The sequence below is a fragment of the Cydia pomonella genome, chromosome 24 (genome assembly GCF_033807575.1).
Source record: "Cydia pomonella isolate Wapato2018A chromosome 24, ilCydPomo1, whole genome shotgun sequence".
In the NCBI taxonomy this organism is placed as follows: Eukaryota; Metazoa; Arthropoda; class Insecta; order Lepidoptera; family Tortricidae; genus Cydia; species Cydia pomonella.
In genome coordinates this window covers 9,250,494-9,265,662 of record NC_084726.1, presented here as the reverse complement: position 1 = coordinate 9,265,662, position 15,169 = coordinate 9,250,494, and the positions used below count along the sequence as shown (strand labels likewise).

The 15,169-nt window shown below is 39.2% G+C and overlaps 1 protein-coding gene across 1 annotated transcript; it reads left to right on the top strand.

Moving 5' to 3' along the window:
- Positions 1 to 13: 13 nt before the first annotated feature.
- LOC133531182 (leucine-rich repeat protein SHOC-2-like) lies at positions 14 to 14,763 on the top strand. The gene is made up of 7 exons (XM_061869317.1): positions 14 to 674; positions 1,416 to 1,578; positions 2,185 to 2,280; positions 2,665 to 2,833; positions 4,258 to 4,373; positions 4,993 to 5,091; positions 5,754 to 14,763. Exons 1-6 carry the CDS (start codon positions 184 to 186, stop codon positions 5,062 to 5,064), a joined length of 1,107 nt encoding a protein of 368 aa, XP_061725301.1. The 5' UTR covers positions 14 to 183; the 3' UTR covers positions 5,065 to 5,091; positions 5,754 to 14,763.
- The last annotated feature ends 406 nt before the right edge of the window (positions 14,764 to 15,169 follow it).

Here is a 15,169-nt window from a genome sequence, read left to right as displayed (position 1 = left end):
TTTTCCTAGAAAAAAACTTCTTTAAAATGTCAAATTGTTTGGCTTAAAGGACTCGCATCCAGGCCATAAATGTAAAAAAAAAAAAATGTCAAATTGTCCGACTGTCAACTCCAATGCACCTGTCATTTACACAACAAATTCAAACGCAATAGTTTCTTGAAATGTACCCAAAATAACTCTAAAATGAGTTCAATATTAAAATTTATTCGTGATAATCACATATTGGCCATAATAGAATCAGCAGTTGTGAAAAAAAAGTCAAGATTGAGCCTCAATGCTTTCGATATCACAGAAATTCCCAGCCTTTTGTATACCTGTTACGAAGTTGAACATCTTTACCTACATAGAAACAAAATAACAACAGTATCAGTGGAATTAACACAGTTATTAAACTTGACGACGCTGACGCTTGATTATAACAATATAAGTTCCTTGCCACCGGAGATAGGAAGCTTGAAAAACCTCGTGAATTTGAATTTGAGTTATAATCCATTACAAATCTTGATACCAGAGATCGGTGAGCTAGAGAACCTTGAGGCGTTCTGGTGCAACAGGATAGGGCTCCGGGAGATACCAAAGGAGATAGGGAACCTTAGTAAGTTAGATACCTTCGGGGCGCGAGGAAATCAGCTCAAAACTATACCAGAGGAGATGACCAAACTGTCAAAATTGAGGTGAGAATTATTTTTAACGTGAAGTGTACTTGACATTGAACTTCTGTCGGAAACTAGTTGGCAAGGATTTTATTGTTTTTATTATAAAGTGTTTTAAGTACAATTACTTAACAAATCTTTAAATATGCAGTAACACATACATAACAAAACACGCACTTCATATATTAACATCGTTTTGTGTATTGGTTAAAGACAAACATAGTTTTAGAATAAATGTAAATAAACTAAATCTGAGATAACAATAACAGAGAGAATACAATATAGCATAAAATGAACAATTGTTAAATATACTAAGAATAAAATAAACATATATCTATAACAGAGGTAAAACTAAAACCAAGCTTGTAAAATTTTTGTCTATAAATGTATAAGTATTTTATAAATTACTATTTTCTCTTTTTGGTTGCTTTGAATTATTTAAGAACCTTTTTCTCTAACCAAAAATATTACTATACTAACATGCAGATGTATTTTTTTGTTTGTTTAATGTTCTCTTCTGTGTTTGTGCTTATAAATAAATCACTATTATATTCTATTTACAAACTTTCTTTAACTCTTACCTTGGCAAAAAAATATTGGAGAGTTCTAGCCTCGCTTGTGTCTGATAAAGCAAAAAAAAAATGCTCTTAGGAAAAAAGAAGATACAAAGAAGAAATAAAATTATGTCTCTTGTAAGATACATTGTTTTTTAAAATACAACACTGACTCGGCACCAATATTTTAAATTTTACTACCTTCCAGATGGCTGACCCTAGAGCACAATGAGATTGAGACCCTACCGAACACCCTCGGAGGCCTAGAAGCCCTGGTACACTGTAATCTGCGGCACAACAACCTTAGGGAATTCCCGATGTCAATACTGCAGTGTGGTGATCTCATGTTTCTACAGCTTAATAATAACCAGGTTAGCTTAGTTGAAATTAAAGTAAAAAAAGTTTATTGCCGAAGCTTGAAATCATACCTTCCTTTAACATTACTTACAAATTATAATTTATAGTAAGAAAGAGAAAAAACAAGACCTTAAGGTTAAAAAACAAGCTCTTTTTTTATGTCCCAGACAACATTCGGCCAATATACTCCTCAATCTGCCCAATCCAGTTTTAATTTTAAGTAGTACAATGGATTATTAAAATTGGAGATGGTTAATATATGGCAATTGAATGGTTATTTTAGCACCACGGCAGCTAGGATATAAACAGGTGCAGCGTTACGCATGCAAGCAGAGTGGCCTCTCGCCCCAATGGTTAATGCATAATTCCGCCACCAGAGGGCCTCACAAAATGTACTTTGCCCACATAAAATTTTGGCCTTGTGCTGCACCTTGATATAAAAACACAGTTTGATAGAGTTTAGAAGAGCCTAATCCTATTTACAGATTTAGGGCCCATATCAGGGCAAATATAACTTTAAATGTTTATACATAGTGTGTATGTTATACAGAGTCCTACATTATATAGGGTCTCTGATTTAGTCTTTTAAATATTTCTTAATCACAAATTTTCTGTTCTAGATATCGAGATTACCTGAGGACTTTGACATAAATTCCCTGCAAGTGTTAGAGATGATAGACATGAGGGACAACCCTGTCTGTGAGCTTGACCATCCCGTAAGTATTTTTATAAATACTACCCTGAATCATAACACACTCAACAGTTTAAGTTGTTGACTCCACGAAAAGGTAACGCGAGTTATGATTTCATGAAGAGCTTTATAATGATGTAAATTTAAAATGAATAAAAAGTTACGCTTATCTAGAGATTTAACACTCAAGTCATCATCATCATGAATAAAAGGAAAACGCAATAAATGGGTAACTCGAGTTGCTTATTATGTCATATAGTGACCCCATGTGAAATATGTTGATTGAACCAGAGGTCTTCAAGTGTCATTTAGCCATAGTGAAGTTTTTTTATCATAAGCCTTTTTCTTACGAACAAAATTTTTTCCTTGTTCCTGTCTGTCCGGTATAGTTTTGTTTTTTTTTTGCCAGAAACACATGCTCATCCGCTACGCGGACGTGTCAACGCCCAGCTCGCTGAGCGAGATAGCGTCGGCGTCGGGGTCGGGGCGCCACGCGGCCGCGCTGGCCGTCAACGCCACCGCGCTGCGCCTGCCCGCCGTGCCCGGCCCCCGGCGGCTAGAGAACCATGCCTTCATGGGTGAGTGACAGAGACATGCTCATCCGTCACGCGGACGTGTGAGCGAGATAGTGTCGGGGTCGGGGCGCCACGCGGCCGCGCTGGCCGTCAACGCCACCGCGCTGCGCCTGCCCGCCGTGCCCGGCCCCCGGCGGCTAGAGAACCATGCCTTCATGGGTGAGTGACAGAGACATGCTCATCCGTCACGCGGACGTGTGAGCGAGATAGTGTCGGGGTCGGGGCGCCAAGCGGCCGCGCTGGCCGTCAACGCCACCGCGCTGCGCCTGCCCGCCGTGCCCGGCCCCCGGCGGCTAGAGAACCATGCCTTCATGGGTGAGTGACAGAGACATGCTCATCCGTCACGCGGACGTGTGAGCGAGATAGTGTCGGGGTCGGGGCGCCAAGCGGCCGCGCTGGCCGTCAACGCCACCGCGCTGCGCCTGCCCGCCGTGCCCGGCCCCCGGCGGCTAGAGAACCATGCCTTCATGGGTGAGTGACAGAGACATGCTCATCCGTCACGCGGACGTGTGAGCGAGATAGTGTCGGGGTCGGGGCGCCAAGCGGCCGCGCTGGCCGTCAACGCCACCGCGCTGCGCCTGCCCGCCGTGCCCGGCCCCCGGCGGCTAGAGAACCATGCCTTCATGGGTGAGTGACAGAGACATGCTCATCCGTCACGCGGACGTGTGAGCGAGATAGTGTCGGGGTCGGGGCGCCAAGCGGCCGCGCTGGCCGTCAACGCCACCGCGCTGCGCCTGCCCGCCGTGCCCGGCCCCCGGCGGCTAGAGAACCATGCCTTCATGGGTGAGTGACAGAGACATGCTCATCCGTCACGCGGACGTGTGAGCGAGATAGTGTCGGGGTCGGGGCGCCAAGCGGCCGCGCTGGCCGTCAACGCCACCGCGCTGCGCCTGCCCGCCGTGCCCGGCCCCCGGCGGCTAGAGAACCATGCCTTCATGGGTGAGTGACAGAGACATGCTCATCCGTCACGCGGACGTGTGAGCGAGATAGTGTCGGGGTCGGGGCGCCAAGCGGCCGCGCTGGCCGTCAACGCCACCGCGCTGCGCCTGCCCGCCGTGCCCGGCCCCTGGCGGCTAGAGAACCATGCCTTCATGGGTGAGTGACAGAGACATGCTCATCCGTCACGCGGACGTGTGAGCGAGATAGTGTCGGGGTCGGGGCGCCAAGCGGCCGCGCTGGCCGTCAACGCCACCGCGCTGCGCCTGCCCGCCGTGCCCGGCCCCCGGCGGCTAGAGAACCATGCCTTCATGGGTGAGTGACAGAGACATGCTCATCCGTCACGCGGACGTGTGAGCGAGATAGTGTCGGGGTCGGGGCGCCAAGCGGCCGCGCTGGCCGTCAACGCCACCGCGCTGCGCCCGACATCCCCATTTTTTTTTTGTAAGGAAACAAACAGTCACATATTAAGTGTATTTCCTTTTTTGCAGCCGAAATGGACCTAGACGCATCATCAGTGGACTCCTCCGAAGACTGGGAAAACAGCGTGAACAGTTCCGAGCTGGACGTGCAGTACCAGAGCGACGAGGAGCGCGCCGACAATGAGGTATGCCGCTATTGAGGTGAGGTACCTCAATGAAGCATTTTCTTCTTTAACCTTACACGGGTGCGACATGCTGGGGCGTGTCGTGTGTTATTCTCATGGGGATCGTAATCCTACCCACATATCCTACTACACCGATATTTATTACCATGTGTGATGAATAAACTATTATCTATCTATCAGATCACCTCATTACTAGATGAAGAGTATAAACAAGGGCGTTGCCAGGAGACAGGGGGAGTCAGTTGCTTCCCGCTAGAGCATAAAATGTGTAACTAAATCTATTTTCTAAAGCTAGCTCTTAGTCTATCATGTAGTCAAATCCCATTCCAAACTAATACATTAAACCGCACAAAATAATCCTATACACTATCAAAGATTAACTATTTTTAAAATACGCGCCCATAACCAGTGCATCTACAACCATATCTAAAGTAATCTAATAGACGCAACACGCACAGACACATCAAAAATTAGTACGTTTTTCTTTGATGCGTATTGCCATAAGATTACTTTATACAAAACAAAAGTCCATACTTTTGCCATATTCGTAAAGGTCCACTCATTTTACACACTAACAATCATACGACCATCGGACGGCGTTGTAAACACGCTCACATAGATCGCTCAATTCTTCCAGGCCGTCGGCATGGTGTTGCCCGAGTTGTCCCGCTACGCCTCCACTGCCAGTTAGGCTGGTAACACTGGGAGAAAAATTATGGTAAGTATAGTCTGGCAAACACAGCTGGTCAGTCTCATCCCTTTCCCAAATAGGTGCTAGTACTAGCGTAAGGCAAAACAGTATGATTATCTTTGTTTATGTTTGAAATGAGACAGTCCTGGGCCCAAACTATATTTGACAAATTGCTTAACGACTGCTGAACTACTAGAAACCAGCACTGAACAACCTTAAATACCACCTATCAATCTTTTTAATATTCGAATTTAAAAATCTATTTATTTGAACTACGTTCCGTTAATGAAAGTATGTACAAATATGAAAAGTGTATTAGTCAACTTTAAGCTCTTAAGTGGCTTGCTCGAAAATTGCTGAAGAAAACATGATATGTAATATTCTCTCTCATTATCAACTGTTTGTTCAAGATTACCCTTCATATTCGCATTGAGAAAATGAAGACAATTGGTTTCTTATCAAGCAACTCTTACGTTTTATCATGGTCTCGTCTTGTCTATTCTTAGTTACGGTATTGTTCTATGTCGTAACTCTCTAACAACCATGCATAAATTACCGACTTCAATTAATCAAATTGTAAAGACGCTGACAATCTGTCATAGAAAGCTCAATTTTTCTAGGTCTTTTTTAATTTATTTCATGATCCTGACATCGTCAAGGCCACAACATAAAGTTCCGAATTCTTTCAGGTTGAGGGCATGATTTAACCTTAGCTGTTCCGCTGCTCTACCGCTAGTTAAGCAGGCAACTCAGGACAACTGGTGATTTCAACAAAATGTTCAGCAACTGTTTCATTCGACAATAGCAACATCAAGTGCTTAATCGGACCACGCTAAGTTTTCACGGCAAGTGCTGCGTCAAGAATGGAGCTTGTAGAAATAAGCTAAACACGCTATCCTGCCAAGTGTGTGCAAAGTTAGCGTGGTCATATCTGATCCAGTTTAGAAAAACTGTAAATATAAATGAGAAGACAATTGCAGCGATATAAATCTGTAAACATTTCTGAAAGTTGTAGACACCGTATTTAAGTATCTTGAAGATCTGCCTGTACAGTCACGTTGAAAAAATATCTATACCTATATTAAGGTAGTATATACATATTTTTGGCACTTTGTTCGTATCGATATTTTCACATGTGACCGTACTAAGATGCTTGATAAGAACTTAATGTTCACCGAAAATTTGTGGTAAGGATGTATACAGGACAAAAGCTTATAACCTTGAACCTTGAATAGCGGCCCATATGTCTGTCTCTGTCTTCAGGGTGATTTCCTTGAACATATTTTAATAAATTGTTAATGCAATAAAATAACGGGGAAAGGGTCCCATAGAAAGAGACATAAGACTGCTCAACAACCTCCAGTGCTCTTTTATGCTTCTTAGGATCTATTGGCCGTTTCAGAGATGAAGTAAAACTATGTAAACGGATTATATCACGTATCATAAAACCCACCCTGACGTTTCGAAACCTTTACACCGTCATAACCGTGTAATCCGTTTCTTCTTCTTCCTCGCGTTGTCCCGGCATTTTGCCACGGCTCATGGGAGCCTGGGGTCCGCTTGACAACTAATCCCAAGATTTGGCATAGGCACTAGTTTTTACGAAAGCGACTGCCATCTGACCTTCCAACCCAGAGGGGTAAACTAGGCCTTGTTGGGATTAGTCCGGTTTCCTCACGATGTTTTCCTTCACCGAAAAGCGACTGGTAAATATCAAATGATATTTCGTACGTAAGTTCCGAAAAACTCATTGGTACGAGCCAGGGTTTGAACCCGCGACCTCCGGATTGCAAGTCGCACGCTCTTACCGCTAGGCCACCAGCGCTTTTTTTCGCCGTGTAATCCGTTTACATAGCTTTATTTAGCAACCGGAGTCGCCTTTCAGAGCTTACCCCTCTGTCGAAAAAATGGTCATATTTATTGTATGTACTGACGTTTATCTGACATTTGAAAGTCAATATATTCTTTATTCAAATAGGCCTGGTAACAAATCGTCAAATTTTACAAATATCATCTTAATCTAAATACATTTGACGTGCGCAAAAATCGACAGACTGCATGTTTTGTACAGAAAATTACAGACAAGGCGTCTCCGGTTGGTTAAGTGCTCTAAGATTTCATCAGTAGTAATCGCGGTAACCGAAAACAATATTATTTAATAAAAATAGTAAAATGCTTCATTGCACACTATAAGAAGAAACACAGAATTTAGAAAAGGTATAAATTGGGGGTATAGAGTTGATCGGCAGACGGGTATGCTGATGACCTGGGGCTATTGGCGCAAAACAAAAGGGACCTGGAGGCCATGGTTAGAATTCTGGGGCAGGAAGAGGAGAAGATAGGTCTCAGAATCAACATGCATGAAAATAATATCTCCAAATGAAAAGGTACAAAATACCAGAGTGGATAGAGAAGACCTAGTAGTCGGAGAAACCACTTGTGTGGATCGTTTTAGGTACCTTGGTTGAGCAGTAACTGATACCAATCGAGGGGAAGAAGAGATTAGATATAGATCTACGAATCCAAAACGCCCTAAGATGCTCGCCAGCGCTCCATCGAGTTTTAGTGTCCAAGCTGATAAGTAGATCAACCTAGATTCTAGTCTACAAAACTGGAATTAGGCCAATTTTGATGCCGCATACATGAGCTTCTGACTCAGAAACAAGAGAGCAAGCTCTTAGTGGCAGAGAGGAAAATCTGGCGGAAGATTCTGGTACCTATCAGAGATGAAGATGGAACTTGGAGGCGTAGGAAGAATAGGGAGCTAGAGGAATTGGTTGCGGTGCCTAATGTAATTGGCGAGATCAAAGCCACACGACTCCCCTGGCTCGGTCACCTGGAGACGATGGGAGAGGATCGTGCTGTGAGAAGAGCGTATGTGGGGCACCCGGGTGGAAAACGTCCGTCTGGGCGTCCCAGATACTGCTGGAGTGACGAAGCCCTAAAAGACCTGTCCGCCCTCGGAATACCCAACTGGCGTAGAGTGGCGCCCTTATGTCAGAGGCCAAGATGGCCTGTTTGGGTCACTGAGCCAGAGAAAATTAAAAAAAAAAAACAAAATTCAAAATTGTTTATTTCTTTCAAAAACCATGACAAATATTACAATGGCTGGTGTCTCCTTGTAAGTTATTATCAAAATAACCTGTGCTAGGAGGCACCGCTCTTCCATAGCTAGAGAAGGATAGTATAAATTGGTACTAGTTTTCGGAGATGTTTCAGGATATTCCAGACAGTGTAATTAGACAATGCAGATATAGTCTGACAAACAGAACTTGTCAGTCAGTAACACCAGGAAAACTATACAGTCCTGGGCCAAACTATAAATCAGATTTATACATTTCAAGAATGTTTTTCAAATGAAACAGTTGAACTAGCAACACCCTTAATCCGTCGGTAAACCTTATGTATTAGCAATAAGGTACAAATTGACATAACAGTCATCAGTGGACGATGGATATATTTTTCCAAATTGTTGGTTTGATATTGAACCGATGATGGTGCTGAAGTTTGGGCCAAAATTTAGAAATGTAACATGAAATTCCTAGTTAACCCTTTGGCTGCTACAGGTAGCTGGGCTGTGGACGTCATCGGAAAGTCTTGCCAAGGACGCCAACGACGGCCATAGTCGTCAGCTTCGCCAATGCAATAAGGACTTACGCGGGACTCCGTCAAGTTCAATTTCGCTTAAATAATCGCGATCGCCTTGCGTCCGGGGCACGGCATATTCCTTCGCCGTCTGGCGTTCAAAGGGTTAAAAAATGCCAATGGTCAAATCTAATTAATGTCGTCCCGTACATAAATCTGTCAAAATGTAAAAAATGCAAAAAATTTATTTAAAATTATAAGAGGATGAGGTATCGCTTTATATTCAATAGTTTCCTATACGTATTAACAGTGACAGCACAAGTAAATAAAATGTAACATCGTTTTTAAATATCTTTTTTAATTACATTTGGCCAAAGAAAATAAAATTTAGGCGGAATCCAGGGGACTTGTACAAGTAGGAGTGATGAATATGTTGAAGATAATTAATACGGCCTTGATTATGTTTCCAATGTATTATTGTATCTTTATAGCAAATTTTAGACCGCCACAGTCGGCTTTTGCCGACAAAGTAAGTTTAGGCTGCTAAATTGAACCTTAATCTTTTTTTATATACCCGACCCTAACAACCCTCCCTCCCATCATTGAGCTCTGGCAACCTTACTCACCGACAAGAACACAACACTATGAGTAGGGTCTAGTGTTATTATGCTGCGGTTTTCTGTAAGGTAAATTCTAATAAAGTTCACTATTGCGTGTGATATAAGGGCCGAATCTATTTTTAAATCGACACTAATCTATCCACGACATTTAGGGCCAGTTGCCCCAACCACAAAGCGGACAGGGGCCTATTTCTCGAACGGTATTAGTCTAATATTATTTCTGTTCAAGTTAATTAATGTTATTAGTTGTTTGCGCCATCTACTATGTATGTATTACAATAATTAAAAAGTCTTTATTTTGCATGTGAACCTATCTATCTTATCTACTCATTACCGCGAACAGATGGCGTTACGGGTTCTAAAAACCATCGAGTATAGTTGTTTACTTATATAAAATTCTCTTGCACTACCTATCTGCATGAAAGCTGCAGTTTTAATACTAATAGCACTTTTATACCATTTTATGTTATACGTTAAAACATCGCTCTGATATCATTAGACTTAAATCGACCGGGATATAAACCGTGATTACCTTTTATATTGTTTTTATTGAGCTCCCGGTGAAACTAACCGTGAATCATTCAAAACTGTTATCGCTCTGATATACCTAAAATTTAGATAAAAATTATATTGGAAAGTGACATCGTGGCAACTCCAGATACATTTATGGTAACGCCAGAGACTAAACAGTGTCGGTTTAAAAGTTCATTCACCCATAAAATAGTCGTGGCGGTCAAAAGGAATTAATGGAATTCTGTATAAGATTCAACTCTCCTAACGGTTGAAATCCCCGATTCTTCCTATGTATACTCTGCATATCTTATTTTTAATACTGAATACCTTTCGTCATACTATTTAGAGACACTTTTGATCCATACTTACTTTGTCTAAGTACCCTCAACACAAGCCTTATTGAGCTTACTGTGGGACTTAGACAATTTGTGTAATAATGTCCTATAATATTTAAATTTTAAATTTAATTTCATTTAAATTTAAATTTTAAATTTAATTTCATTTAAATTTAAATTTATACTTACCCAGTGTGTCGTATTCGATCCATTGAAAATATTTTTTTTAGATTTAGCTTAAAATGCTACAGTGAGATAATTATTATTTGTAATCGATGCAGATAAATGCCAGAGTATAATTTAGATTTATAATACAAATGTTTAAACTGCAAAATTGTTAAGTTTCCTTAGTAACTTTGTTTAAAAAGTTATTTAAGTGTTATAATATTTTTATCGGCTGTGATAGATTTTCTGGCATGATCTGCACTGAATAAACTTTGAGCTTACACTGTTATAGTACGTGTCATCTACGATGACGCACTGATTTGTCAAATCTAAGCTCTAATAACATGACAATGCGTCTTCGTGAATGACACGATCTATAATCTAAAAATAGTACATTACGATACAAGTGTGAAAAATAGGAAATTCGAAACGAGTGGCGATAAATTAAAACACGACCGAAGGGAGTGTTTTAAATCGACACGAGTTGCGAATTACCTATTCGCACATGTATCGTACAACGTTTTACAGTACATATGGCCCTTTAAATGTTCGACACAGTAACATAATATGCTACTTCTCGCACTAGTGCTATAAAGTAGCCCCATATGTACTGTAAAAACTATTTTTATAAGTCTCAAAGGTTGGTAATCATTTTTTATGATATTCATATTTGTGGATTTAAGAATTTTTTGGGATTTCCTTTTTATAGTAACTTTACGTTACCTACGTTCAAGAAGTCGCATACTCGAGCAAGAACTTAAGAATAAAATCGTAACTAAAAACGTCAGTAGCGTTAAAATTTTAATGGGTTTCTAATACCTCTAATGATGATTCTGGAGCTAAAATTATTGCTAGTTTTCCTTAAAGAAATAACTTATTTTAGTTATTATAATAACGATTTAAATTACAAAACTACATTAATTAATTCAACCTAATTTCTAAGGTTTGATTTTCAGTATGGAATTAAAACTATTATATAATAGTTTATCCTTTAGACTTTTGGACAAATCTAGGTTTAGTAGATAACATTGTTATAGTGCCTATACGGCGCCGTTGTGAACGTGTAATAAAAATCATTGATTTATTTGCCATTTTTGGGACACTATTAACCTTTGACCGCCACTGTCGGTCATAGTCGACAAACTATGCGTGTTATACAAAATAGTCGTGGCGGTCCAAAGGTTAAAATGTATCTGTCCCTTTCTAAAAGTAAAGGTAGGAATGGAGGTGCTTAGGTGACAATTCATTGGGGTCAATTTATAGTTGGTCTATAAACACTAGGTATATGGCCGATTACCTATATATTACGGGGTTGACTGGAATTTTAATAACATAGTAATTAGTAAAATGGTACTAGAGAGGGTATGAGGTTAAAATACTAAAATAACATCAATACAATACACAATATTAATCTACGCTGTGAGTTTTCTATATATAGAAAAAACTATCGGTGTTCTTCATAAGTTGTACATCGATGTCCTATGGTATAGATCGCGTCATTCACGAGGACGAGTGCCTTGGTTCTTATTGTCATGTACTTAAAGGTTAGATTTGTCAAATTCGCGCGTCATTCTGATTGACACGAGATACATATATAATATATATATACGTGTTGTAACTTGCTATGTTATGATCCGAATTTTGGATATAGTATTAATAAAAACATATAAAAATGTGACTATAATCCGAATTTGGGTTATGCTACAGCTAAATGTAAGACATTTATTGGAACATGTTGTTTATCGGTATTTGGAATAATCAATGAATGTGATTCTGATCAATTTTGAGCTTTATTCTTTACATTGTAAAGTTGGTTTTAGGAATCTATGTGAGAAGTCCAATTTTCTAGCCATCCATTTTTTTTTGTATCGTCATTATCTCAATACCTTCATGTAGAAATATTATTAATTATTTCTTACTCATTTTTATCTTTAGTATGACAATTTAAAGTCATATCAATGGTGTTCTAGGATGCTTAGATATGCGGGCATTCTATTAACCATACTTCGAAGGTCTTCTTTAAGACAAGTTACCTAGAACTAAAATTTTATATATCAATTAAAACTATCAAATATCTGAATATCCTGCAGACTAAATTTACCTATTTATAATTAATAAATGTACCAATATAATAAATAATTAATAAATGTACCAGCAGCGGTATCATGGTCCTGTTTTTATCACTTGTCATATCATGCGTCACTTTCGCACAGACGTATTTGTAGGAGCGTGACAGGTATGGTGACAAATGATAGACAGCCGTCCATCTCAGCCCTGCAGAACTACTTCCGAATAAAAAATTATATTATTTTACAAATATTAAAATCCTGTTAAGTTAGTCTACCTACTTGTTAACATGGTGCCTCTTTAATTGTTAGATATGTTTAAGATTGTTTTTAATTATATGTATTTGAACCATTTAAGGTTTTTACCTATATTTGAATCGGCATATATCGTTACAATTAATTATTTTATTTTTTAGTCATATATTAATTAAGGTTAATTTTATATGGTATATATTGTCCTATGTAACAGACTGTAGTGGTCAAAGGTTGAAATCGTCTTGCTGAGTAGTCAGACCGAGCTAACTTAGCAGCGATTTTTATAGCCCAGCCTGTGCACGTGTTATGTAGACGTCATCATTTCATAGATGTTTGACGTTTAGAATAACACTTGAACTGTCTGGGCTATCAAAATAGCTGCTAACTTATCTTGGTCTGATTCTAGATAATTTTCTGTAGAAAGTAGTGACAGATAAAATATTTTATTGGGATATCGTCAGGTGACAAGCAAAACTCACTAAATACTAAAAATAATTAAACAGAAATCAACCTTATTCTAGTAGTAGTTCATAATGGCTATGACCTTGTGGTGGTAATTAGTGAGTTTTGCTTGTCACCTGACGATATGGTATCAATATTTATTTCATGTCTCACAAATTTCTGATTCGGAAGTATTTCGTTTAAATGTACCAACCGTAGTGAATTTTTACTAAATGTCTTTACAGTTTACATCGTCCTATTATTCAATACATTTCTAGAGAAATAGGTAATAATAGCGGCTTATATTTACACGCCTATATATATTAAAATTTATATATTGTAGTAAAGAATACTTATACATTCTTGTTGTCTATTTAAGTACGTGCCAATAGGTACAAAAATCGAAGGTTTTTGAGGAAACCCTAAGCTACAGTGGCAAGGCCATAGGGTGGTGCTCATCAATCATCATTCATCATATTGTATGAAAAAAACATAGGTTTTTTGTATACATTCAGAACCTACCCCATACATAATACATTGCTACATAACTATTGAGTAAAATTACTTAAACCTAAAAATTCAAATTATATTCAAGTCAGAGCTTGGGATATTAATAGCAAAGCCTTTTTTTGGACATACTTATGAATAACTTTCAGGAAAATTATGAAACTCTGATTAGGAAATATTGTTATTAGTGTAAGTTTGGTACAGTCAGCAATACTATTCGCTTAGCACCTTTGAATACAAACTTCTATTCGGGGGGGTAAGGGGTTACTTTTATGTGCAGCTGACTGTACATCCCGTACATAAATACCAATCACATTTTCTAGTGAAATGTTATTATTTCACTACAAAATTTCTTGGCTAATGTGGGTATATTACTGCTTCTATTTTATTTGAAGTAAAATACCGCCGTTTTTAAATTGTATAGGTTTTTAGAAGCAGAGCATGGCAACTGTTAAACGTTTGCATAGATGGTGCCATCATAGCTGGCCCCTTTCTCTAGTTTTGTTATATGAGATTTGGCTTAAAGGACTGGCATCCAGGCCATAAAAAAAAAAACAAGAATTGGACACCATTCTAGGGACAGGGTAAACTATGCTGGCGCCATATGTTTAATGCTGCGACCGACCAACCTTATTGCAATTGAGAAAAATACTTTCACGTACAGGCGACCTCAGAAGGAGGGATGTCAACTATTCAATTCAACTAAATAAAACAAGGATTCAAATTCATATTGTTATTACAATTATTACTATAGAGACAAATGGATTTTAAACTGATATTGTCAGTTTAGCTAGCTAGTAGCTGCGTCTAAAAGTAAGTTAGTTAATCTGAGAAGGTATTACCCAATTATTATAATAATATTATCCCATGTACTTTAAGTCGAGTTCTGTGGTCGACTGTACGTAAGCACAAAATGAAATTAAATAGTTTCACATTGTACCTAATTAGGGTGAATTATGCTCATGTCATCTTCAACGATTGGTCCTTCAATCTCAATGTAAATTGTATAAAAATAGAGGCCAATGTCTAAATCATCGGGCAGATTACCCTAGTAGTTTATATTACTTGTAAGCTTTAGCTGGGTCACGGGTAGAACTAAATTTATTTGGATAAGTAATGACAAAATTGAAGACTTGAATTGTCACGAATATTGCTCACTCATGGATCAAATAGACCTGTCAATCTTGGAATCAATAAAGACCTTTTACATCATCTGTGTGTTTTATATTTTACACATTCTATATACAGTGTAACCTCGGTAGGACGATATCTTCGATAATACGAAATAAAATGCTATACCCTTCCCTTCAAAACTCGAAATCTCCAATAAATAAATGCCGAAACCAGACCTGAATTAGACGAAAGGAACAAACGATTCCCTTCACGGTTATCGACTACATTTTTTACCTCTTATTGGGGGGGGGGGGGGGGGGGCAGCTCCTAGCCCCCGGCCACGCCCACATTAGTTTTAGCACCTCAACTCAGCATAAAAAAAAACAAATATATCGAAACAAACTTTTATTACCATAGAAATAAGGGTGCGTGGTGGTGGCCATGTTGGCTGTATTTTCTATTTGATGTTGTCTGTACTAGCTCTCCCTATTTCTAGATTAGGTAC